The sequence below is a fragment of the Ambystoma mexicanum genome, chromosome 4q (assembly GCF_040938575.1).
Source record: "Ambystoma mexicanum isolate Mex_15411 chromosome 4q, UKY_AmexF1_1, whole genome shotgun sequence".
Classification (NCBI taxonomy): Eukaryota; Metazoa; Chordata; class Amphibia; order Caudata; family Ambystomatidae; genus Ambystoma; species Ambystoma mexicanum.
Window position 1 is genome coordinate 533,188,046 of NC_090928.1, and position 23,728 is coordinate 533,211,773.

The 23,728-nt window shown below is 45.8% G+C and overlaps 1 protein-coding gene across 2 annotated transcripts in view; it reads left to right on the forward strand.

The window, feature by feature from the left end:
* Nucleotides 1-23,728, forward strand: part of ARFGEF3 (ARFGEF family member 3) — a 1,236,769-nt gene that overhangs the window by 184,097 nt on the left and 1,028,944 nt on the right. For both annotated transcript variants that reach the window (XM_069608078.1, XM_069608079.1), the window contains exon 2: nt 14,487-14,538. In XM_069608078.1, the coding sequence (XP_069464179.1) occupies nt 14,487-14,538 (52 nt within the window). The remainder of the gene's footprint in view (nt 1-14,486; nt 14,539-23,728) is intronic.

The following is a 23,728-nucleotide window of genomic DNA, read 5'->3' on the forward strand; positions in this document are numbered from 1 at the left end:
ACATTTATATACTGTAAAAACTCATTCTGTGCTCACTGAGGGATCCATAGGAAAGCAGACAGCCTTATGGGATGAGAAACCTCAAACAGTGCAGGCTAGTTTAAAATTGAAAATGGCAGCTGGCCTTTATATTGCTTTAGGCCAACCACGTGAGAGACTACCTGACCCCAATCGGAAAGCAGCACAACCCACAAAACTCAGGTGCAGGCTATCACCTTCGAGCAGAATCCAAGGGGATGAGCAGTCACCTGACAGCCGAATTTTAGCTCATCAGCCCCATTAAGAGCTTGAAGGAAGAAAGCAGATCATGGGAGACCCCCAAGTAAGGATACCTGGACCAAGGTGGATCCCCAAGAAGAAGGAAGCACAATGTGAAAGTACTGCAGGGAGGAGGCCCTGGTACATGGTGAGCTGGAAGAAACGTTGGAAAGTATGGAGAGATTGGGTTTATTGAAGATAATTAGGGAATAAGGGCAACCGCATGGAGAGTGAGACATGAAGCACCATCTGGGAGGAAATGGACTGAGTAAAACATTGAGAGGTTTTGAAGTATACAAAGAGAATAAAAGAGATTGTTTGAAACCAGATCAAAAAGGTACTCGTTTGGAAAGAGAAGGAAAGGGTCCTATCTGGGAAGTTAATGGGAAAGTGGAACAGAAGGAAGCTTGGGAATATCTAGAGAGGGAGGGAGTGCTAAATTGGGAAGAGAGCTAAAGGTACCAGCTTGAAAAGAAAAGCAAGGGATATACCATCTGGGAAGTGAAGAAAAGAGAGTAGATCAGAGTATTACATTTCAACAGCTAGAGAGAGTATTAGGAAGGTGATGGAAGAAGACAGAGTAAGATTGGGGAAGGAGACAGAAGAAAGAAGGATTACTGATTACTGATAGGCAGGAAGATTGTCCAACAAATCAAGAGTCATTGGGACCAGGAAGGCAAGAAAGAATGCCAAAGAAGTGCAGAGAAAACTAGCCAGAGAAGAGTTTTCAGTATGAGAAAATAAAGGGACACCATCCAAAGATAGTGTAGCATTTGAAGCAAGATGATGCAAGAGATTATCATCCATGGAGTGAAGAGGAAGAGATAGTCTAGAGTAGGGTGGTTCCTGAGACCAGCGGAAGAGCATAGAGGTCTGGGGAGGTTAGAGATGCCGACTTTACGCCAATGTTTGGAGAGGGATGAATAGGAATATCCAGTGAAAGGAAGGCCCAGAAGACAGTAGGCTAGGGGGAAGTGGACAGCTAGGCGCAGGGCCACACTAATACAACAAATCCCACAAGGGCCATTCAGTCACCCTAGCAAGCAGAGCCCGCACTCCAAGCAGGGGTCTGCAACCTTTGGCTCCCCAGATGTTTCGGACTACAATTACCATCAACCCTATTCAGCATAATCAATGGTGAGAGATCATGGGAGTTGGCATCCCAAACATCTGGAGAGCCAAATGTTCCAGGCCCTTACCCTAAGGTGACAAGAAACCCCAATTCCCAAGCCTCATCTGTCTGCCTGTGAGCCGTGGGATCACAGTTCAGTACTACCTGCTGAATAGAATAGAATAAAAGGATCAAGCAACCCTTCTTAACACTGTGGCAGGAGAATAGGATACATTTGTTTGGTTCCTAGTAGATTCTTCTGTGACATTTTGGGGATTTTACATTAACACCGATTTTGGAATTTCTTTAAACTTTCGCAAAACACTGGACCTTTGGACAAGGAAACCCTTTGGAATAGGAGGGGAGTGCATATTCTTTTGCACCTTGTCAAACACCCCATTGGCCCTGTCCTCACCTTGTAGACTGAAACTGTGGTAACATTAAGTACTTCGCTTTTAGATGCATTTATTATCCTGACAAATTTAGTATTTCGTTTGGCAAACATCCTTTCACTTTGTGGTTATTTGAGTATGACTGTAAATACCTAATTATCTTTTTGTCTGTCTCAATTTCTGGGACCATAAATCACAAACTGGCAAGACCCGGTGGTCTCAATAGAGTTGGCATAATCCAATCTTGAGGAAACCGTAGAGATAACCAAGGTAGTTTGGAAAGTGTGAGAGGAATAGGTAAATATTGTATGTAAATACCAGCCTGTGCAGTGGATGAAATCTATGCTGAAAGACGTTAAGATGTGTCCACTCTTACTGCTAGGTTTGTTACTATGGAGACTGTTTTGGGATTTTGACAGATACAAAAAGGCTAGACATCGTCGGTCCAATAGCCTATCTAACTATTAACAAGAAGATCTCTGTTTTTTCAGCATTAACGTTCAGTTGATTGTGACATATCCAGTGATCTATAAACAAACAAAAATACATATTTTACAATTGTGCAGCTGCATCAAGCATATACATTTTTCCAGCGTACACCAGTGGTTGCAGCGATTAAAGACTCAATACATAAACGCTCAAGAAAAATGTACATGCGTATATATCTCAATTCCAGTGTAAGGCTACCCATGTTGGAATAGTATGAGTGCTTGTGCCATCACCATCCAGTCGTGGGATGACTTGAGTATAATGTGGGTAATTGTAAAAACAAAAGGCAAATGATTGAACCAAACTGGCCACACGTGTCGGTTAAACTAAAATGGAGGCAACACAGATACTTGTGCTACTACATAGAGCAAGGAAGATGGGGAGGATTCATAGGAGTCCGAGGCAACAGTCTGGAGATGGTTAATCAATAAAGAGTTAAGCGAGTCAAGAAATGTACCCTGGAAGCCCAAATGATGCAGTCTACCAATCGGAGATTGATGGTCGACCGTATCAAATGCTACACATAAATTCAATATGATCAGGGCTGCCGACTGTGAGAAACCAGTAGGTGTCTCACTTAGTAGTCCCTGGGGATCTGTCATCCAGGTTGCCAGGACACAGCCATCACTATTGGATCGAGTTCCTGGGGGTGGACCAGTGGGGAAGGATCACCTGGGTGAGGGGTCTTCGGGGAGTGGAAGTGGAACACTGAGGGTTGAGACGCGGTATCCCCTTCCTTGTAAAACCTTTTCCCATCCTACCCTGTAGGATATTCAGAAGCACCACCCCCCCCTTTCCCAATACAAACATTTTTTTACACTGTAACAGACAACGGACTAACACCAGAGCCGTTTACCGGACATATCCCAACACACGGGTCAGGCAGAATCAGGCAATTGACACTAACCATGCACACCTGACAGCCCTTTACCTTCCCCACATGGATAAAAGTTGGAGCACGAAAGCACACTTCGAGCAAGGCCGAACGCACAAGGAACCAGCTACACCAAACCGGCAGTTCAAACGGAGGAGAAAGGTGGCGAGACCTGGAAGGACAACGAAAGGGGAACTGCCCTTGCCCTTTTCAACTCAGACCCACAAAGTCTCCAAGGGGGAAATCTTAAGACTGGGAGTTACAGCTGGTGTGTGGAGGAACAGATGTCAACGGTGCACAGGGGCATCCTGCACTGGTGGCACAGGCGGGGAGGCATGCTGGCTACCATGGTACCGTCCTTGACTCCAGAGGCAAGACCAGCCAGCGGGTTCAACACAGCCGGTGAGTAGAAGGAAGCTTATATAAACCGACGTGTGTTGAGTCCAATGTTGCAAGTGGTAACATTAGATGAACATAGGAACCTGAAACAAAGAACTTGTGTGTATTTTAACTTTTTGTGAAAGCCCAGAGAAGGTCCAGCTGCAGAGTGGGCAGGCGCCATAGGAGTGCTCAGTCAAAGAACTCTCGATGGCCCCTTTTGTACCAGAAGGTCCTAGGAAAGGGCGACATGAGATGTCGGAGTGGTCCTACAAAGGTCACATCAAATCCTTTGTACAATCGAAGGTCTTTGAGCCATGGCAGAGAGAAAGCTCTAGGGGAAGGCAACCCCTTTCTGATAAGATTGTGAACTGTGAAATAAGGCAAGTGTGAACCCGACAGAGGGATGCTGAAAGAAAGCTAGGAGAAGGGAACCCACACTTTCTGTTGAAAATAAGTAAATATGAACTGTGTTAAAAGGTACATGAACTGTGTTAAGGAAAGGCCGTAGTGAACCCGACGGAGGGAGACCCAAGTTGACAGGTTGAGATAAAGCAGAGTGAACTTTGAACAGTGTGTTAGAGCGACTATATGAGCCCGACGGAGAGATGCCAAGGGGAGAGCTAAAGAGAGCGAATCCCATACTGTGATAAAGCAAGTTGAAGTGTATCTAACAAGAGTGAACCCGGCCGAGGGCTGTCCACAGTGAGAAGTTGTTCAAAAGAAGGACATTAAGATTGTAGAAAATTGCAAGCTGCATTTGAAAGGCCGTAGTGAACCCGTCGGAGGGAGGCCCAAGTTACAAGGAGGATACAAGCCCAGCAGAGGGAGATCCTAACGGCGAAGAGCAATTGCCCAAAGTACAAGACTTCGGAAAGAATCTTTCTCGTTGTGAATCAGCAGGCCTTCTAAGGCAAGAGACTTTGGGCCTCATTACGAGGTGGGCGGAATGGGTTTAACTGCTCCGGTAATGGTGCCGGTAAACCCATTCCGCCCTATTACGAGGTTCCCTTGCGGGACCCGCTCTGAGCATCTGGTCAGACCAGACGTCCTTTGCGGGTCCCGCAAGGGGACCAGGGAGCTAATAATGGGTCCAGGAGTGTGATGTGTTCAGAAGTACCGCTTTGTCCCGTGCTTAAAACATGGGGAAGGGAGACACAGCCATACCATCCTAACTTATCATTTTTGTGAACACTTCTTTCTTTTCTGGTGAACATTATCCCACACTGTTTTTGTAACTTAGTAGTAAGGATTGCCAATATTTATTTTTCGTATAGGCCGTTTTTATTTGACAAGGTGCCTTATTATTATTTGATGGTCGTAGCTTGCTTCAATCTTAGATTTTGGTTTAGATTAGGCGTTTTTCTCACCCATTATTAAGTTCAATAAACATCCTTGAACTACGATCACGTGTCTGTCTTTACTGTTGCTACCATGAGTTCCTTACACATACCACCTGAGCCCACATGCCTAATGCACCGATTTGAGCCTAGTATGTAAGCCGGCATGCGGTTGCTGTAAGAGCCCCTTTATTCTTGAGGAAAACAATGTGACAGGGCCTGATTCATATTCCTGTAAAGGGGAACAGAGACCTCTCCTGACATGGGGTGGGTGGGCTACTAGGGAGCATGCCAAAGCCAAGCCTACCCCAGAGGTGGGATAAAAGAGTTGAGTGCTCCCAGTTCACCCCCCCCATCCCCGAGTGTGCATTGTTGTAGTGTGTGTGCGAAAATGAGCTAAACAACATGGCACCGATGCGCGGCCATTTTGGACATTCACTTCCAAACCGCAATGAAAGTCTACATTTTTGCAAGCTCAGTTAGAAGGCAAACATGATTTCTGCAATGGTTGCGATATTGTAGCATGAAGCGGATGAGCTCACTATGGAGGATAGTTATTGTATTGTTCGCTCAAGGACGAGCCGAGAGGGGAGTCAGGGATGTGCAGGTGCATTGATAAGGGGTGCTGGTAACAAGCGCGCGGGAGACGAGCTGGGTTTTTCCACTGTCTGGATTTTCCAACTCTTGCCTCCCATGCTTGCTGTCTGTCCTTCTGCCGGGACAGTCTGCAATTTATGAGGGGCAGGAATTTGTCCCCATAAGAAGAGAGGCGCAATCCCCAGGAGGTGACAGAGAATTGGATTCCTGGGTGCTGAAGTCTAGCTGAGAGGGAGGAGGACGCTCTGCTCCAGAGCCCGTTAGTTGATGCATGATCTCTCTGCCTCCCTGCCTCGGGACTGGGTAGTGTTGTTGTGGCTGAGATTTCTCCTACAACTGCACTAACGGTTATGTATATGTATTGTGTTTATGCTTGTCCATGTTTTCATGTATAACTAGTTGAATTTATTTCGTAGTTATATGTATACTTATGCAATGTGAATAAAGGGCCTGTAAAGAGCCAATTATTTTCCAACTAATGTTCTAAGTGTACATCATTGCCTTCCTGAGTGCAAGAACATTTAGTTCGGGTAATAGGGTAAGTGCTGACGTCATTACATGTGTCTGAAAAGCAGAACAATTATATATGTCTGCTTTTACAGCTGTCCCTTCCATAATGCCTGTCAGCCTTTTTTTAATGGCCAGAGTTCTTTTGGCTTTTTCAGGACACCAACTCCCAGAATGCACCTGGGTGCAACCAAAAAAATCCAGGCTTGAACCACAGGAATGGGATTATTCATGTCAAGCAGAGAAGACACCCAAAACTTGACCTACAAACTGCAGGCTGACCCCAGGGTAAAGGGTGGGGCAACCCGAAATGTATTGGGAGTAAGAAGGGACTGCAGGCATGCAGGAGAGACACAGAAACCCTCCCCAAATCGACAAGGTAGCAAAACTAACCAGCACATGAAGAAAGCAACAAGGAAAACAAGCAGCATGCTCATATGGCTGCAACCCTGCAAATTGTGATTGAAAAAGGAGAAAGGCCAAAAGCCTTTTTGAAGCTTTGCAGGAATAGCTTACTCAGAGATTGGACAAGGGGAGCATGTGACTTCGGGGACCAATGGGAACCAGGAGGAGTGTTGGAAGTGGGAAGGCAGGGCTATAAAAGCCTAGCCAGCACAGAGGAGTTTGAAAGGTGTTTGGGTGAGATCTGGTGGAGTGGTGGTGGCTTAGCAGACCAGTAAGAAGACGGATGGTGGTGTGAAGTGCTGAGGAGACTGTGGCAGTATTTTGAGAGAGTGCACATGAAGTATTGTGTATAGGAGAGAGTGGTGCCAGTTTAGTTTAGTGTAGTGTGGTGAGTGTGATGTAAACAGGGAGTGTGAAAGAGAAAACAAATGATAAAGTAGGGAAGAAGTGTAGGAAGAATTAGAGGTAAATATAGAGAGTGTATGGTGGGGGTGTGGCGAGCATGCAGAGTGGTAGTGAGAGTAGTGGTGAAGGTGGAGGGAAGGGGAGGCATTTGGGAAAGATGGGAGGAGATAGTCTGGTATGATTAGGACACAGAGGCATAGATAGGTGATTGAGAGTAGAGAGAGGGCAAGATATGGAGAGTGGGGAGCATAGAGAGAAATAGAAGATTGGGTGAGGAGCTAAAACAGGTAGCGAGGAAGAGAGAAAGGGAGAGTGGTGTATGAAGTAAGAAGGCGGCAGAAGAAAAGTGAGAGGAAAAGAGAAGGAAAGGGGAGCAGATATGAGATGGGGTGGAGAGAGAAGTAAGAGGAAAATGAATAAAGGTACAGGTAGAGAGAAAGAGGGAGACCAGAAAGATCACAGAGGGAGAAGAGCAGAGATAGAGACAGAGGGAGACCTATGTGTGTGTAGAGAGAGAAAAGGAGAGATACTTAAAGAGAAACCCTGGGATTGGGCTGTCAAACAGACCGGGAGTAACCTGTAGAAAGTTTTAGTGGGAAATGGATAGAAAAGGCCACAACCCTTAGGTTTCCCTGTAATTGTAATTGGTTATTTATAACGCGCTTAATACCCAGAGGTTTCTAAGCGCAGACCTGGGGATCGAACCTGTTCTGCTTCACGTCATCTTGATTTCAAGGTGAGCACGTTGCCCCTGAGCTATCTTCCCGAGCTGTACTGATTAGAAAGACGTTGTAGGATTTACCTAACTTTAGAGTACGACTGGGAGATTCTGGGGGTTAGGGATGAATGGGTGATGGCTGAGGGAGCCCATTGCGAGGCCAAAAGTGCCATAGGGACCCTCTTAGTTTCCTCCATGCAAGTCTTCCAAGACCAGTGACTTAAAACTTTAATAAAACACCTTCATTCTACTAGCATCGTCTGTGGATTTCGGAGGTCATCTGTCACAATACTGAATCTGAGAGACAGTTGCCTATTCCATCAGCTTCCAGAAATAGTGAAGTTCGATGGAATTATGTGTAGGTTTGTTCAATAGAGGCTGAACATCTGCAGCCTTTAAATTGTCTTGGCGCTGACTTGTGAAATGGAGAGATTCAGAAAGTAAGCTATTTTGTATATAATCCCAGAACCAATTCCTTTAAAATTCATAACAGTGTTGAAATTGAACATGGTACCAGAGGCTTTTGCCATTGAGTAATTGTTTCCATTGTTCAGTGGATAGAAAATCACATTTGTGCATTAAAACAGGCTGGCCATCAAGAGAAGGACATGCTCGAAGAGTTGATAGTTGTCTCCTAGATGGCCATGTCATCTCTGATTTTGGCAAGCTTATCTGAGATAAAAAATGCTAGGATTTTGTGTAATTCTTGAGCTTGGGAGGGGGTGTATGAACTGTCTATTAGCAAAGGGATCCAGAGTTCATTCAGAACTGTGAAAGCTTCCTTAGTCTGAAATTTCCCCTGATTCAATACAGGTTGAATAAGAAGTGTTTTTTGCCCATAAATTGCTAGTTTGTATTCCCGAAAGCTGAAATATAGCAACATTTCTCCTTTTTGCTATAATTGCATCTCTAAAGTCACTTGTACTTTCTTACCTGGATACACATCTTACCAAGATCTGAGCTAAATCATTGGTTATTGTTGTTCAGTTCCAGAATTGTCACTGGTTTCATGGGAGCTTACAATTCTAAAGTTTCAGAAATATTTTTAGAAATTGAGTCAATGGCATTTCATCATCAGCTGTGGGATCCTTCTTGTAGGGAAACATAATTGGTTAACAACTGTAGATGACACACCGTTCCAGGATTGTGGTAAGTTCTGATAATTCAAGGTCTAGTTATAGGACCTTTTCAGTTTGTGTGCTATTTTCAAAATGTTTTATGTAGATATCCGACCAAATAGCAGTGAAGAACTGGAAAGTATTTATTTAAATATTTATATAACATAGAGAAAATATGATTAAGGCTATGACCTTGAGAGTAAAATATAGAGGAAACCATTGCAGACAACCCTAGGGTACAGAGGTTTTCCTAGGTAAAATTGGCAAGTGAATTGGATAGAAAATCAAACCAAATATTTAAATGACTGTAGGATGTTTTAATCGGGTGACATCTAATTCTGGGAAACCTTTCACCCATCCCAAACCAGGCATGCACAATTCTTCTTTATTGAATAAAGTTCCTTTTATGAATCTGGAACCCCAACTTCCCTCCCCTTTGGGGACAAGAAATACAAAGGGTTGTATAGAAGGTATATTTATTAACCAAATAGACATAATTGAATCAATTTAAAGATAAATAAGTTATACAGTCATGTTCTGCTTATGATGAAAAATAATCAACACACTAGTCACCTCAGTTTTCAAAGATACAAGAAATAGAGATTTGTGTCACACACATCACCATAAGTATAAATAGGATTGACTGCATTAAAGTCCAGGAGGAATCTTTCATTTGTGATAAACAACAAATTAGTTTAAGGTTTCCCTACCTATCCAATTCTCTCTACTTCCCCTTTATTGCAAATAGATACAATCCACTTACTCAATGGGCATGTCAGAATTTCAACAACATTCTAAAATACTCAATTGCAACAAATTACTGGACCTTCTTGTATTTAAATGTCACGTAAAAAGGAAATATATGTTCAACGTGTATGTAGGTTAAATTCCATTCAGCAGTGATTCTATTCAATTACTGTGTAAAATCATACCTTTATTACTTTCAATGGAGAGCAAGCTATTCATTTTCCTTCCTGTTGTTCATTCTCTCTCTTCCTCTCCATCAGTAAGTGAATGAGCGAGTGAGTCTGTCAGTCTTTAGTGAGTATGTGTTGAACATTTGATAGACCCAAAACCTCACCTTTTTGAGGTGTGTGTATAATTTCCCCAATCTAATTGGTCAATGTATTTGATTGGACAGTGTTCCAAAAGTAGCATCACAGTAGACCAACACCTCTGCGGTCATTGGGCTAATTAATAAAACGGTCACAATGCTGCTTCCTGCTGCGCAAACTCTGCAATGCCATCTGCCTTTTCTGTCTGCTTTTGCTCCAGCTGGCGTTCATCGGTCAGCAATCTCAGGAGTTTGGATTGCTTCTGCCTCTGCTGCTACTTCCACACCTTCCTTCAGGTGCAACTCATTTTGGGATTTAAATGGGCGCTCAAGTGCCTCACACTACAACAACTAGACCGTTCATTAGGTTCATTGGGATCTTTGATCTTCATTGCCTCGGAGTCCCTCTTCCTCATCCCAGTATTGACATGCATTATGGACCTTGAAGTCCATAGTGGCATTCTTTCTCTGACATTTTATTGGTTGTGACTATTGGGTAAACTGAGAGTTGTTAGAGGAAATGTTATAGAAGGGCCTTATGATTTACCATTGGTGTGAGGACCTCTACCCAAAACAGAATCATGACAATTCGGGAATATCAGATGTAATTCTTGAACTTTCCATAGCGTGTTCTTTGGGTAGCTTCATGAGAGTGATGTGTATAATAACAGCAAGCCATTAGGTATCTGGGGTTTATAAAGCGTTCACCCTCATAAAAGGGTGAATACTGCATCCCTCCCAAGGGAGTTATCACTTCCCCCTAACAGCCATCTCCTCCCATGTGATCCTCCATCATGATACCACCCCCAGGGTTAGGGTCAGGTAGGGGTTGCCTTCCCCTAGTCACATGGTAGGAGAACTTAGGCTGAGGTTCTGTGATGACTCTGCAGGATTCATCACAGCAAGGCATATCGGATCTGTTGTTGTATTGCTGGAGGAGTGGTGAATTGAACAGAATATCAGATGGCAGAGTTCAAAAACTATAGCAGACGCTTGCTTCAGGTTGGTTTCTCCCAATTGCCACTTTTAAATTTATATTTTTCTGTGCCCCTAGAATTTAAATGTTCATCAAAACAAAGCATCTTATCCATTGTATTGTCTTCTCACACTCCTCTCAAAGGTCAACATTTTCAACATCTTTAGGTTTTATAACCCCGGCCCTTAATTTCTGTAAGGGAAAATAAGCACTAAACCTGCAGAAAATACAAGCCCAAATCCTTGTTTGCTGTCACTTTTAAGTTGCTATGATTATTTTTCCTCAGATTGAATAGTTCTCCTTTTTGACCAAAGTTGCAGGATATTTTCTTTTACTTTAACTGTTTATCTCAGGTTTTGTCACTATATTTTGATGTGCGGGAACTTGAAAGTATGGCAAATGTGTCTTTCAAATGCAATGCGCAGGCCGCAGCTTACATGCTTGTTTTAAAATAGCACATTGATCTGCATCTTTTCTTTGAATTAGATTTCCCTACATGGACCAGAATTACCAACCTAGTAGACTTAATCTAAATAGTCAATGGAGGTAATGATACTGCCAATTTACATTTTTTAGAGATTAAGAAGAAAAGATAATGCCCAAAAATCTAAGGGCGTAGAAACCTGGGATTGGTTTTTGCTAAGGCAATACACACCACTGCTGGTCCTCATGTCTGAGGACCACCTAGGGATTGTGCCACGGTAGGATAGGAGAATGGGGGCAGGGAAATGGGAAGATCAGGTACAGGAAGGGGTACCAACTTCCCAGTATGAACTTATCAATATCCAAATAAATGAAATACAAGCACACTTTATAAAGACGGTAAATGTACACAGGAGAATGCTATAAGAAAGCTTTGTTCTAGCGTATTGCTTCTTTAGTTATGATTTCAATATATTAGTCTTCAGTTTTGTCCCAGATGGCATAAGGGGAAAGCCTCTCCTCAACAACTATGTTTTAAGCTTTTTTGTATAAAACCGGGTATAACACAAACAAGTTTATACATTAGTCCTTAAACAAGTATGGCTAATCTACCTACCCCTATAAATATATGTTTATAACTAACCCCATCTAAGCAGTTGCATATAAAATGTATACAAATATGAAGTATTTTCCTTAGATGGAAAAGGGAGTTATTTTAAAAAGTTACTGTAGTGTGTGGCAGCCTGGTCAGGGTTACCTGATGTCCTATCCCTGCTGTTCGTTTAGCTGATGACTCTTGGAGTAGGAAATCTTTACATCCCAGCCCATGTATCTCTGATAGTACCAGGGTGGATGAGGACATTGGCAGACCACAGCCTGATGACTTCTTTGCCTGGATTGCTTTTGCAAGAGGCAGGCTAATGCTGGCAGGCAATGGGCCTATCAAGAGAAGCACCCATTCCCGGGCCAAGTGAACGTGAGCGGTCCGGGTATAGACAAAGTCCTGAACCGTGTATGAAGGGTGGCCCAGGTCAAGATGGCCAGCAGTGGCACCGGGTTGAGGGATGGCACAGGCCGCAGGGCAGAGGTGGCTCAGGTGAAGCCTAGAGTGAGCATTGGCATAGGGCGGGCCTACGGAGCTCTGGCAGCACAGCCCTTCAGCAAGGAGCACCAGGAACAACTGCTGCAGCCGTGTACTGTTCTTGAGCCTTATCCCAAGCCTCCCATCATTTGTTATTTTTTTTAAAGTCGCACAAGCATGCCCACCAGTCGCAGTAGGCAAAATGATTTGTGCAGACCACATGAGATTGGATTGTACCATTTTCTTAATTATCATTATAAATACTTGTACATGTGATTTAGTCAGTAATCCCTTTTATTAGTAGGGGGGAAACAGCGGTTCTCGCTCAGATATCTTCAGAAGACTTGAAGTGGGGGGCACTGTAACAGTAAAGGAGAAGATGCTTTCACAAGTATTTTATAATCTTGAGGTGTAATGTCAAGAAAATTGATAGTAGATGCATCTGCAAACAACATATCCAAAGCAAAGAACGTCAAGACTGATGGAAACAAGAAGCTCAAAGCTTTGACAGGCATTAGCAGTTGAAGTTCGGACATTCCATAAACTACATAAACTACATCTGGCAACATTTACCTCCAGCTCTAAGCAGAGGCAGAGAGGTTGAGAAAGAGGCTGTTGCAGTAGTCCAGCCTGGAGAGAACCAGGGCTCTGGAGACAGTGATCCATTCGGGGAAGGTGAGAAAAGGAAAAGTACCTCTGAGGAGGTGCAGCTGGTAGTTGGACTTTTTAGAGATGTCCGAAATGTGAGTGGAGAAGGAGAGAGTGGAGTCGAAGATGACCCGAAGGTTTTTTGCCTCACATGTGGGTGCGGGCGCAGGGCCAAGGGGGGCCGTCCAGAGTGGGAGTGGGAAAGTGGGAGTCCCAATGCAAATGATCTCATTCTTACTGGCGTTGAGGCAGAGGTAGTTTGAAGCACACCATGAATGAATTGCTGACAGACAGTCACATACGAGCGAGGTAGAAGAGGTGGCTGAGGGTAGCCTGAAGGAGAGTTGTGTGTCATCCGCATAACACTGGAAGTTAGAGATGAAAGTGGAAATCGCATGTGCCAGGGTAGCTATGTAGACATTGAAGACCAGGGGGATAGGATGGAACCCTGGGGAATGCCACAGGTTGAAAACGTGATGGGAGAGAAAAAGGACCCAAGTTCCACCTGGGATGGGCGGTCGGAAAGGAAGGAGGTTAACCACGCCAGAGCCTGACCTGTGATTCCCAGGGTGTCATGGAGACGTGCAATCAGGATGTTGTGTTTTACTGTGTCAAAGGCAGAAGAGAGGTCAAGAAGAATTAGGACAGTTGGTGTCAAGATTTGAGAGCAGGTCTTTACAGGTGTTCAGAAGAGCAGTTTCCGTGCCTCTGGATGCTCTAAAGTCAGACCGATGGTTGTGGAGGCAACCAGTGGATTCAGTGTCGAGGGGGAGCTGAGAGATAGCCAGCTTCTCCAGGAGTTTGCCCAGGAAAGGCGTGCCAGAGATGGGGCAGTAGTTTGACGGAATGGAGGGGTCGGCAGAGGGTTTCTTAAGCACAGGGTGCACAATGGAGTGCTTAAGAGAAGTAGGTAAAGGTCCTGTGGCAAAAGAGAGATTGCAGAGATCAGCCAAGGCTGGAGCGAGAGAGTCAATGTTGTCCTTAATGGTTTTGAAGGGGCAAGGGTCCACCTGTTTGGATGAGGCCTTCATAGACCAGACTTGTCTGGCGATCTCATCAGGTGTGGTGGGGGTGAGAGAAGAGAGGAGAAGTGGTGGAAGGGCCAAGTGTGGCTCCAGAGGTGTTTGTGTATGTAGTGGTGTAGAAGTGACAGAGGAAAGGATGTCTTGGGTTTTTGCGGTGAAGTGTGCAGCCAGGGCTGAGCAAAGGTCCTGGGTGGGTGCGACAGAAGAGGAGGCTGCTGCAGGATTGGCCAGTTCCTTACAGACTTTGAAAAGTTTTTATGTGGTGTTTGATGCCACATGAAATCACATGCTCTCCTGCTTTCTTGCCAAAGATTGTAAGATTCTCAAGGCTGCCTTTTGATTTGGATCAGTTTGAAGCTTTTCTGGTTTCAAAAATACTCTTGTGGCTATAAGACATAGAGAGAGTTCTGTTTTTAGTTTATTTCCGTTCATGTGCCCTGGCAGTAAATCAGTCGTAAGCAGGGCATGCCCCCTATGTAACAGTCTCCAAACCATTGTTTTTTGTGCTCTACTTTAATCGCTTAAGTATAAAGAAAGTGGGCGTCCACGTCCTAACTAAGCAGGGCCACAATGCAGCATGAATTCCTGCTGTCATTTAAGCAAATTCTGTTGTATTCAATCATATAAAGAAGTAACATTTCTGTTTCTTTCCTAGTCTAACATTCTTCCCAACATTTTCTCACACAGAAACACTAGCAGCTCCTGATGTTGGAATCAAGATCCCCCCGTACCAGCTGCGGTAAGCAAACATTTGTGTTTATTGAGATAAGAGGTCATAGTGTCCTCAGAGTCTAAGCTTTAAAGACAAGAGGAATGTGATTGTATAGCCCATGGCAGCCCAATGCCTTTACACATGTCAATTGTTTTGTCAATTAACGTATTACTGTTTACTGTCCTATTCAGTACCATTCCAAACCGACTCTTCACAAGGTTTCAGAATGCTTCATTCTGATTGGTCACTAACTGGACCAATAGCAGCCGGGGTGATGCATGGTGGGTGTTCCTTCTCCTATTCAAAGTCCTGACTGATATGTGAGAGAGCATCAGAAGGGAGGATCATCTTTCTGCTTTAACAATGACAGGTTGAGTGTTCCAGAAGGAAGACACTCTGCTGATGTGGGTAGTTGTTGTGGGGCACTGTGTAGTCTGACACATGGCGCAGCGCGTAATGAGGGACACACACACAGTGTTGTTGGCTCACAGGCCCAGTTGCGATCTGCCGCAAGGGTGCAAAACGGGTGTCTTTATTCAAGACTCTGCGTCATAACATAACGCGTCATGCCGTGGGTCACGTGACACCACACTCCTCTCAATTTTTATAACCTGCCTCGGGCCCTCAAAACAAGTTCTAACCAACAAGCATGCAGAACTGGGTTTAAACAGACATGTCAAATACACAAGTCCCGCATATCGGGAGACTCACGGTCCTCTCCAGTCTGGACCACAGTCTCTTGCGTGACTCTCTTTCAGGTGATCAGGTCATAGTCTTTGAGTCGCGCTGGAGGCCCTCTTCTTTCTCTGGTGGGATAGCGCCGTTCCGTCTCGCTGGCAGGGGCCGGTCCTAGGAGACGCTCAGGCTCCCTGGGTGTTGGGTCGGCGCCTGCTTCTGTATGGGGGTCTCCTGATGCATCGTCGTCGACGTCCTCGGCAGCAGGATGGTGAACTGTGGGGTCTCTATTTTGTCGATGTCAGTCGGCTGGCAGCCGAGGTGAGCCTGATAGCCTCCTAAAGAAACCAGAGTTTTGCAGAACTAGTCCGTGGTCGTCAGCGGCCGTTACATTTGAACCTTGCACCCACACTACCTTCAACAGTGTAGGCTTGTGTGGGAGCGAGAGCTTCCCTTCTGAATGGCCATTTCTCACTAGGACTGTATCTCCAATGTCTATGTTGTGTTTTATTAGCCCTCGCCTGTTGTTTTCTCTCTGGATTGCCACTTCCCTTTGGACCCGCACTTCTCTATTGTCTATTGTTCCTGGATCTCTCCCCTCCAGGTCGGGCAGAAATGTGCGTGGACACCTTCGGAAAAGGCCTCGGTTCGAGCCACTCCCTTCGAGCAGTGTGGGGTTGTCCTTTACTTGAGGAGGAATTGGAAGAGGACTCTTTTCACATGAACCTTGTTCATGCGCTATGCGGAAACACTTGTTGAGCGTATGCATAAAGCGTTCTTCACCATTTGCGCGTGACCACACAGGTGTTATTTTTCTGTGACTGATGCCTCGTCTGGCTAGGAAATCTTCTAGGCCCGCGTTCTGGAAAGGGGAGCCATTGTCCCAACATACTTCCATGGGTTGCAAACATCTTTTCTATTATGGGAATGACATCTAGGAGGGCTAAGGAAGGGACAAATTCGACTTCTGGGTATCGGGACCACTGGTCTACCAACACTAGGAAGTGGGAGTCTCTCTGTGTTGACCAAAAATCCATGTGGACGGTGTCCCATGGCGCCTCACTTCTGGGCATGCTCTGGATAGCTGGTTCTCTGATGTGAGGAGTGGCGGCTTGGCACCACCTGCAGACTTTGATGAACTCTTCCACCTTTGATTCTAATGTAGCTTTTTGTTTTTGCTGTGCCTTGGTGGCCATACTGGGCAAGAGTTATCACTCGATCTACCAGCTCTGTGGGGATAACTATGTGGGGCCCTCTCAGTAGGAGTCCGTTATCCGTGAACGTAAGTTCACCTCGTGCTTTCCACAGTTGCTGCAACGTGTGTTTGGCTTCTTGCGTTTTGGAGCCCAGGTCCTCTAGAACAGACTTCCATTTCCCTGACTCCATGGCATTGTGCAGAATTTGGAAGCATCCATCGTTTGCGGAAGCCGCTTTGATTTCCGTAATGTCCATTGAGTGGGGACAGATCTCTCGATGACGAGCAGTAAGTGTTCTGCAGCTGCCGCCACCTCCTTGGGGGAGATTGTGTTTGATGGCTTGGGGTGTGGAGACAAATAGTCTGCGGCATTGCTCTGTCCAGGTTTATATTTCAGGTCCATGTTGTATTCCTGAGTGCTAACAGCCATTTTTCAATGCGAGTAGGAGGATTCGCTGACCCACCTGTCATGATGGGGAGAAGGGGTTTATGATCGGTCACCACCTTCGCCTGTTTCCCGTAAATGTTTATGTGCAAATGGCAGCATCCCCACAGCACTGCTAGGGCCTCTCACTCCATTTGTGATGACCTTTGTTCTGTAGGTGAGAGTGCTTGACTTGCGTATGCCACGGTGCAAGGTGTGCCGTCATTGTTAGCCTGGGTGAGGATGGCTCCGAGCCTGAACAGACTTTCCGGGCTCTTCAGGGGGTCAAAGAACGTCAGTATGCATTCATCAGACAGCGCTTTCTTGATGTTGTCGAATGCTGTCTGTTCCAGGGCTGACCATCTCCAGGTTGTCGCTTGCTTGGTGAGGTTTTATGAAGCGGCCGCAGTAAGTTACCATGCCCAGGAAACCTCTCACCTCTGACAATGTTTCAGGTGGTTTGGCCTTTTGAATGTCCTCGACTTTTTCCGGGTTAGCGGAAATCCCTCCCTCTTGAAAAACGAAGACGAAGAATTCATTTCTCGCGGTGGATTGTTAGGCCCAGGGACTGGATTTTTGTCAGACTCTTTCGAGCCTCTCTAGATACTCGCTCTTGGATTTGGCATGTATAAGAATGTCATCACTGACGTTTAGGGTACCTGGTGGTCCTGCCGGAGTGCTGCGGATGGTCTTCTGAAACACCTCTGCGGCGGATGAGATGCCGAAGTTCAGCCATTTGTACCTGTAGAGGCCAATGTCAGTGGTGAAGGTCGTAATGTACCGACTGTCCTGGTGGAGTAGGAGCTGGTGGTAGCCAGACCGGAGGTTGAGTTGGGAAAAGACTGTGGCACCGTCCAGCTCTGCGATAATGTCATCCAGGCTGGGTGTCAGGTGTCTTTGCCTCCTGATTGCCTTATTTGGAAGCCTCATGTCCACGCATATATGGACTTTATCCGGTTGTTTGGGCTTGTGTTCCATGACAATTGGGGAAATCCATGGGCTGCTTCCTTCAACTCGTTCAATGATGTTGATGTCGACGAGGTCTAGACCTGGGGCTTCGGCTGCGGCACAGCCAAGTAGTGTCAGTGTAACTACCTTAGTGACATAGAACCTGGCTCGTATGGATGCTCTGTGATGCTGGACAGTGGCGATGAAGGCGCCTTCCGGTGGTAGAGGAGTTTTGACACCAAAGGTGAAGATACGCACTCTTGTGTTTTGAAGTGCATGGGGATCTGGTAATGTCCGTTATTGTTCATCGGCCATTATGTTCACTGAGGCTCCTGTGTGGAGGAGTACATGAACTGGAGTATTCAGGGTAGTCACTGCGCAATTGGGGTTGGCATTGTCCTCACCCTCCCACAGTGAATACCACTGACATGAAGAAAACATCTTCATCTTCTTCTCTCAAACCCGTACTAGGAGGATCCCCTTGTGGGCCAGTGGATGTGGTATTGGGGGATTGACTCGCTCTATCCTGCGGGAAACCTCTGGGGCGTTCCTTTCCTCTCGGCACCGTGGTTGGGGCTGAGGCTCTGGACATTCTGGTGAAATATTTTGGGATTCCACACCTTATGCAGGTGTAACCGTTTGCTGGGCAGTCTTTTTCATGAGGAAGGTCATACCCACACTGCGGGCAGGGGGCTGGAGTGGTAGTGTTTTGTGGTTTCTTCTGCCACCATCCTTCCTTGTTCCTTGGTTCCTTGGAGATTGCCGTCCTACTAGGCACTCTTCCTCTAGCTTTACCGATTTCAGGGCTGACTCCATTTTGGAGGCCCTTGCATCTGCCAGTTTGTGGGAGCGCACTAGTTCGGGGATCCTGGGGAGCGTGATGCCTGGTTCTCACAGAATTTGTTTCCAGAGCTTTACTGAGTGACATCCAATGATAATTTGAAGTTTTACCTCCTCTTCTTTGTTTTCCCACCCACAGGTCGAGGCCAGGTGTCTGAACTGACTGTGGTATGTGTCCAGGTTTTCGTAACGATGCTGCATGGCTGTGAGCATCACAAACTTCTCGTAGTCCGTGTTCACCATCGGGCCGAAGTAGTCCTTTAGTGCCTTGACGGCTGCATCATATGAGTCATCAGTGGGGCGCAGGTTTTGAAGAGCTTGTGGACTGCGGGTCAGGCTGAATATATCAGGGTGCACTTCTTGGTGAGATTGTCTTTTTTTCCCCTGTGGTGTTGAAGTATCTCTAGCCGCTGCCGCCATAATTCCCATCGAGGTCCCAGTGACGTTGGGGCACCATCAATGTCGAACTCGCACAGGGGCGCGAGTGAGCCATGTTGTTGGGATGACCCCCCTTGCAGGCGTGGTGGTGCGGGGGCTGCTGTAGTGTCGTCAGCCGACATGGCTCCTTGTGTGTGGTGTCGGCACGGGTGTTGATATGATGGCGCCCAGGCACTCCGAAAGGAGCCACTGCCCCAGTCCCTTGGCTGGTTGGGAAGACCTCCAAATGTGGTGCACAGGCGCTCCTGGGGAGCCGTTGCCCCTGTGAGCACTGTAGGTGGTCACACTTTGGTGTGGTGGGTGTGCTGGCGCTTTGCCAGTATTGTGCCACCTTGGGTGGTGTGGTGCGGTCGAAGATCAGGGAGGCAGCGAACAAGGACTCTCCTTTGAGAGCCGTGCTGGCTTTCTGTGTGAGTTTAACACCCTGAGCGTTCCAATAATTCTGGCCGGGGCAGTCTGAGGATGTTTGTGGGGTGGGATCCCTTACTGGTGTGCCGGAGCACAATGAGGCTCGGTTTCAGGCTGAGGGACATCCTGCCGTGTGGACGGAGGCCCAGATGTAGCAGATTCCTCGATCGGCAGGCGCACGCAAAGGTCCACAACCCTTGTCACCAATGTTGTGGGGCCCTGTGTGCCTGAACGCGTGGCGCAGCGTGTAATGAGGGACACACACACACAGTGTTGTTGTCTCATAGGCCCCGTTGTGATCTGCCGCTGGGCGTGGAACAGGCCTCTTTATTCAAGGCTCTGCGTCATGATGTTACGCGTCATACCGTGGGTCACGTGACACCACTGTAGTCTGCATTTCCTTCAGCACAAGCTCCCATTGGAGGTGGGGCGGGTCGCAGAATCTCACGTTTCTTCCTCCCAGCAGGAAGCTGGTCACCCCAAGGCAGTTTCTAGGCAGTATGCACCAAGAGCAAACAACTAAACTGTAATCTCCGATCCGTGTGCGCTCCTTACTCCCAGACCGCAAGCTCTGTCTCTCTGCTGCCCAGCCATGCCCCAACGTCATGCCCAAGACAAACGTGTGCCTTTTTGCCTCAGGCACAAGCATGGCAGCAGGGGAGAGCTGCCACATTCACAGGCCCCACGACCAGGGGCCTGGATGTTGGAAAAATCAGTTGGGCAGGCACACTTCCTACTCGGTTGTTATGGGTCATGTCCTGGGCGGAACCCCCCTCACACTGCAGTATGTCATCCAACTCGCCCTTGTGATGGGAAAGGACAGTGTCCCACCAGTGATGATGGCATGAGTGAACCAATCTTAAAATGTGCAGAATCTCACCTACGTTCCTTCCAGTTTCAGTATCACAATTATCCGTTTCTCATGCTCTCTTCATTTCTGTTTTATTACATCGTGTTTCTTTTATTCTTCATTCCATCCCCTGCTTTCCTTTCCTCTTTTCCCCTCTTTCTATTTTCTTTCTTATTTGCATTTGCTTTTCCTGCTTTCCCTAATGCTTTATTTTTCACCCTTTTCTTCCTTTTTCTTCTTTTCTTTCTTTCTATTATCTCATTCGATTCCTTTGTTTCCTGTTTTCAAGTTCTCTGTCTTAACTTTCTTTCTATTTTCCCACTAACATCAGCCTACACCAATCCCTCTCGCACCCCCTCACCATATCATGCTGGCTGTCTCTTTCATTTCATTTGGCTTTTGTTGCTATTGTCTGCCATGTGTGACTTGTTTGCTGCCCACTCCCTGCCATCCCTCAACCCTGATAAGTCTCTCCCTCTGGGGCGCTGACCGCCGCACCTTGCACAAGGCCTGCCGGGCCCTGTCTAAGGTGAGGGCGTTAAGGCCCACAAAGAGCTGCTAATGTAGGGACATGATTAGAAACGGCTGTGCTGCCACCCTTTTGTGCTGATGGAGTTGTTAATTGAGACGTCCTCTGTGCAAGCCAAAAGCACTTGCGCCCCGGGCACACGCCTACTTCGCCTGCCACGGGAAACTACTCTGGTCATGCCCAGTGGCCAAAAGCCATGCCTGCTTGAAGCTGCCAGCGATGGGGAAGACATGGAAGCTTGTTTGCTGCTATTTCCAGGTGTGACTGCTTCCTGATACAGCGGTTCCGAGAAACAGTTGGTAAAAATACTGGATGAGGGATTGGGCGCTTCCAGGTTAATAGCAGCCAAGGGCGAGGTTGGGCCCTCTGCTTTTGTCCCAGGAACCACTGAGCATATCTCCGGCCATACCTACCTGGAAGATGGCTCTCCCTCTCATCCTATATATCTTTTGTGTTGTTCTTGTTTTTTGATTTAGCAGCAGCTACGTGTACACCTACAGTTGGCATTGAAAACATAAATGTATGTGCAATTGACCCTGGATATAGTCATGGTTTCAATTTATTTTTACATTCTGTTGGATTTGTTTGTTATTCTATTTGTATTTTTGTGCTCCTTGGGTTGAGATTGAAAAATACTATACTTGCATATTCTACAATGGCTCCATTGATAGCATTTTTTATTTTGGTGTTTCAGTAATTGTATTTTTTGGCATATTAGCATAGGCATGTTTTTGTTTGAGGGAAACTTTCCTCTATTGATGTAAAGCATATGGAAAGTTCTAGAACGTGTGGTGATGCCTGCTAGCCAAGTGGTGCCTGTATGGTTTGTCGTAAAGTACACTACTCCCAGTTCTAGATTTTCCGCGTTGAGGCTAGATTCATGTGCACTCTAATAGTTTCTCATGACTGATAATGTTTTGGCCAGTCAGTTACAGTCCTTGAGAGCCTGTCCTATAACACGCCCGGACTGTATCTCTGTATTTCTGACTGACGTAACTAAGCACACTGCCCGCTGCATTGCGTCTCAGCCTGAACTCTGTAAGCCAAGAAACAGTGTGACAGGGGCAGTTTCTCAAAAACGAACACCAATGAAACAAGTGCAGAGAATGCGCGTTCATTTTAGACATGTGCAGGCCACCTTATTCTCAATGGTGTCCTGCACCTTTCAGGGGTGCTGGACAGCAGCGCAAAAGATGTGCTGACACACTAGCATGCATGAGTGTTGGCACTGTGCTGCCGACACTCAACTTTTTAGGCTCTCCGCACACTCGTGGGTGATGGGGGTGCTTTTCGATGATGCTTGGAGACTATTTAACAGTGACTTGCATAAAACTATGGCAAACCGATTGGATTGGATTGCCACCAGAGAATCATGTGGCCCATACAAAACATTAATTGCAAATCCATTTATGATAAAACCTTATGGATTACCAGAACAATATCTTATGAAATCCCCCAATCCACGGCATCGCTCAGATCTTTTGCGACCTAGACTCAATTTATGGAAAACCGGGGAAATCACAACAAGGTGGTTCCCACAAGACCAAACTGAAAATATCTGTCGATTTTGTGGAAACGCAATAGAAACATTAGAGCATATCATTACAGAATGTGATAACCTGTTATCCCTATGCATTAAATATTTTAAAGGTTTATTTTATTCCTCAATGTGTATAGATCCCAAGGAGTTATGGAACCATGTTTATCTCATACACTCGAAATCCATTGGTTATGCAACAGCAAACTTTTTGTCTGAATTGAATCTAGAAACAGATGATCTTGATGACGTATATTTGATCGAGCATAATGCAACAATGGGTTTGGAAGGAAATGACTTGAATATACTTTTGTTTTCTCTCAATTTTAGTCTTAATTTTTTTATCATTGTAATGGTTGTTGAAATAAGTTTTAATTGTAAATTAATTATTTTATGCATATTCTGTTGAAAGGCTGGAAATGTCAGCCGAATCAATGAAAAATAAAAAGTCATTTGCATTTAACTGCCCTGTTATTGTGATATGTGAAAAAATAAAAGCCTTTCTCTGCTTGCGCTGCCAGTGCTTTGTTTCAGTTGTGCTCTGCAATAGGCTAATGGAGTGCACACCGACATTCCTTGCTATTTGCTTCCAGGACATTTTATAGTGCATTATCTCTACCCGGCCAGAGAAGTACTACTGCTTAATTGAAATCTCTCATTTTCAGAAAACAGTCAGTGCGCCTGGCAGCTGGAAGGGAGAAGCCATGCCTCCCGCCTGCCTTTCTGCTGGTTCGGAAGCATCTCGAACTGTTCTGCTTCCGCGCCATCACACCAGTTCATTTAGTTCACAGAACAATTGATTAAACGTAAAACCACATTAGGTAAAGTCAGGGCATCTGTCTGGGAGCTCCATGTGACATTGTCTTTTTGAATGATGTCTTTGTCAATAATGTACACTTAATTGTGCCCTTTTTTTTGCCAAGTCGGGGCAGGGGTCCCGCGTGCGTCCCTGCTTTCCCCTCATAGCAGCTGGCCTTTTCTACAATTGTGTCACTAACCCTTTCTTCTTTGCTCAGTATGTTTTCTTTGGTCGCCATTATACACGAAGACATTATTCAAAAGACCTTTTCTTGCGTTATCTGTACTTGGTAGCGATGAGTATGGAGGCGAGGCTTGAGGTTATCTACCAGGTGGGAAGTGGGAGATAAAAGGAGGCTGTGTTTAAGTTCATGAGAGGGGTGGGTGGGGTGTGTGCCCATATGACCTTGCGGCATTACTAACTGGTCACATTAGGAAAGAGATGGTCCTAGGTGAGTGCATTTTACCGAAGCATAATAGATTTCCCAATGTGTTGTAACTGTCAGGAAATTCAATGTTGAGCATAAGAAAATCACACCATTAGTTACATACGGAAATTATGTTGAAATTGTATT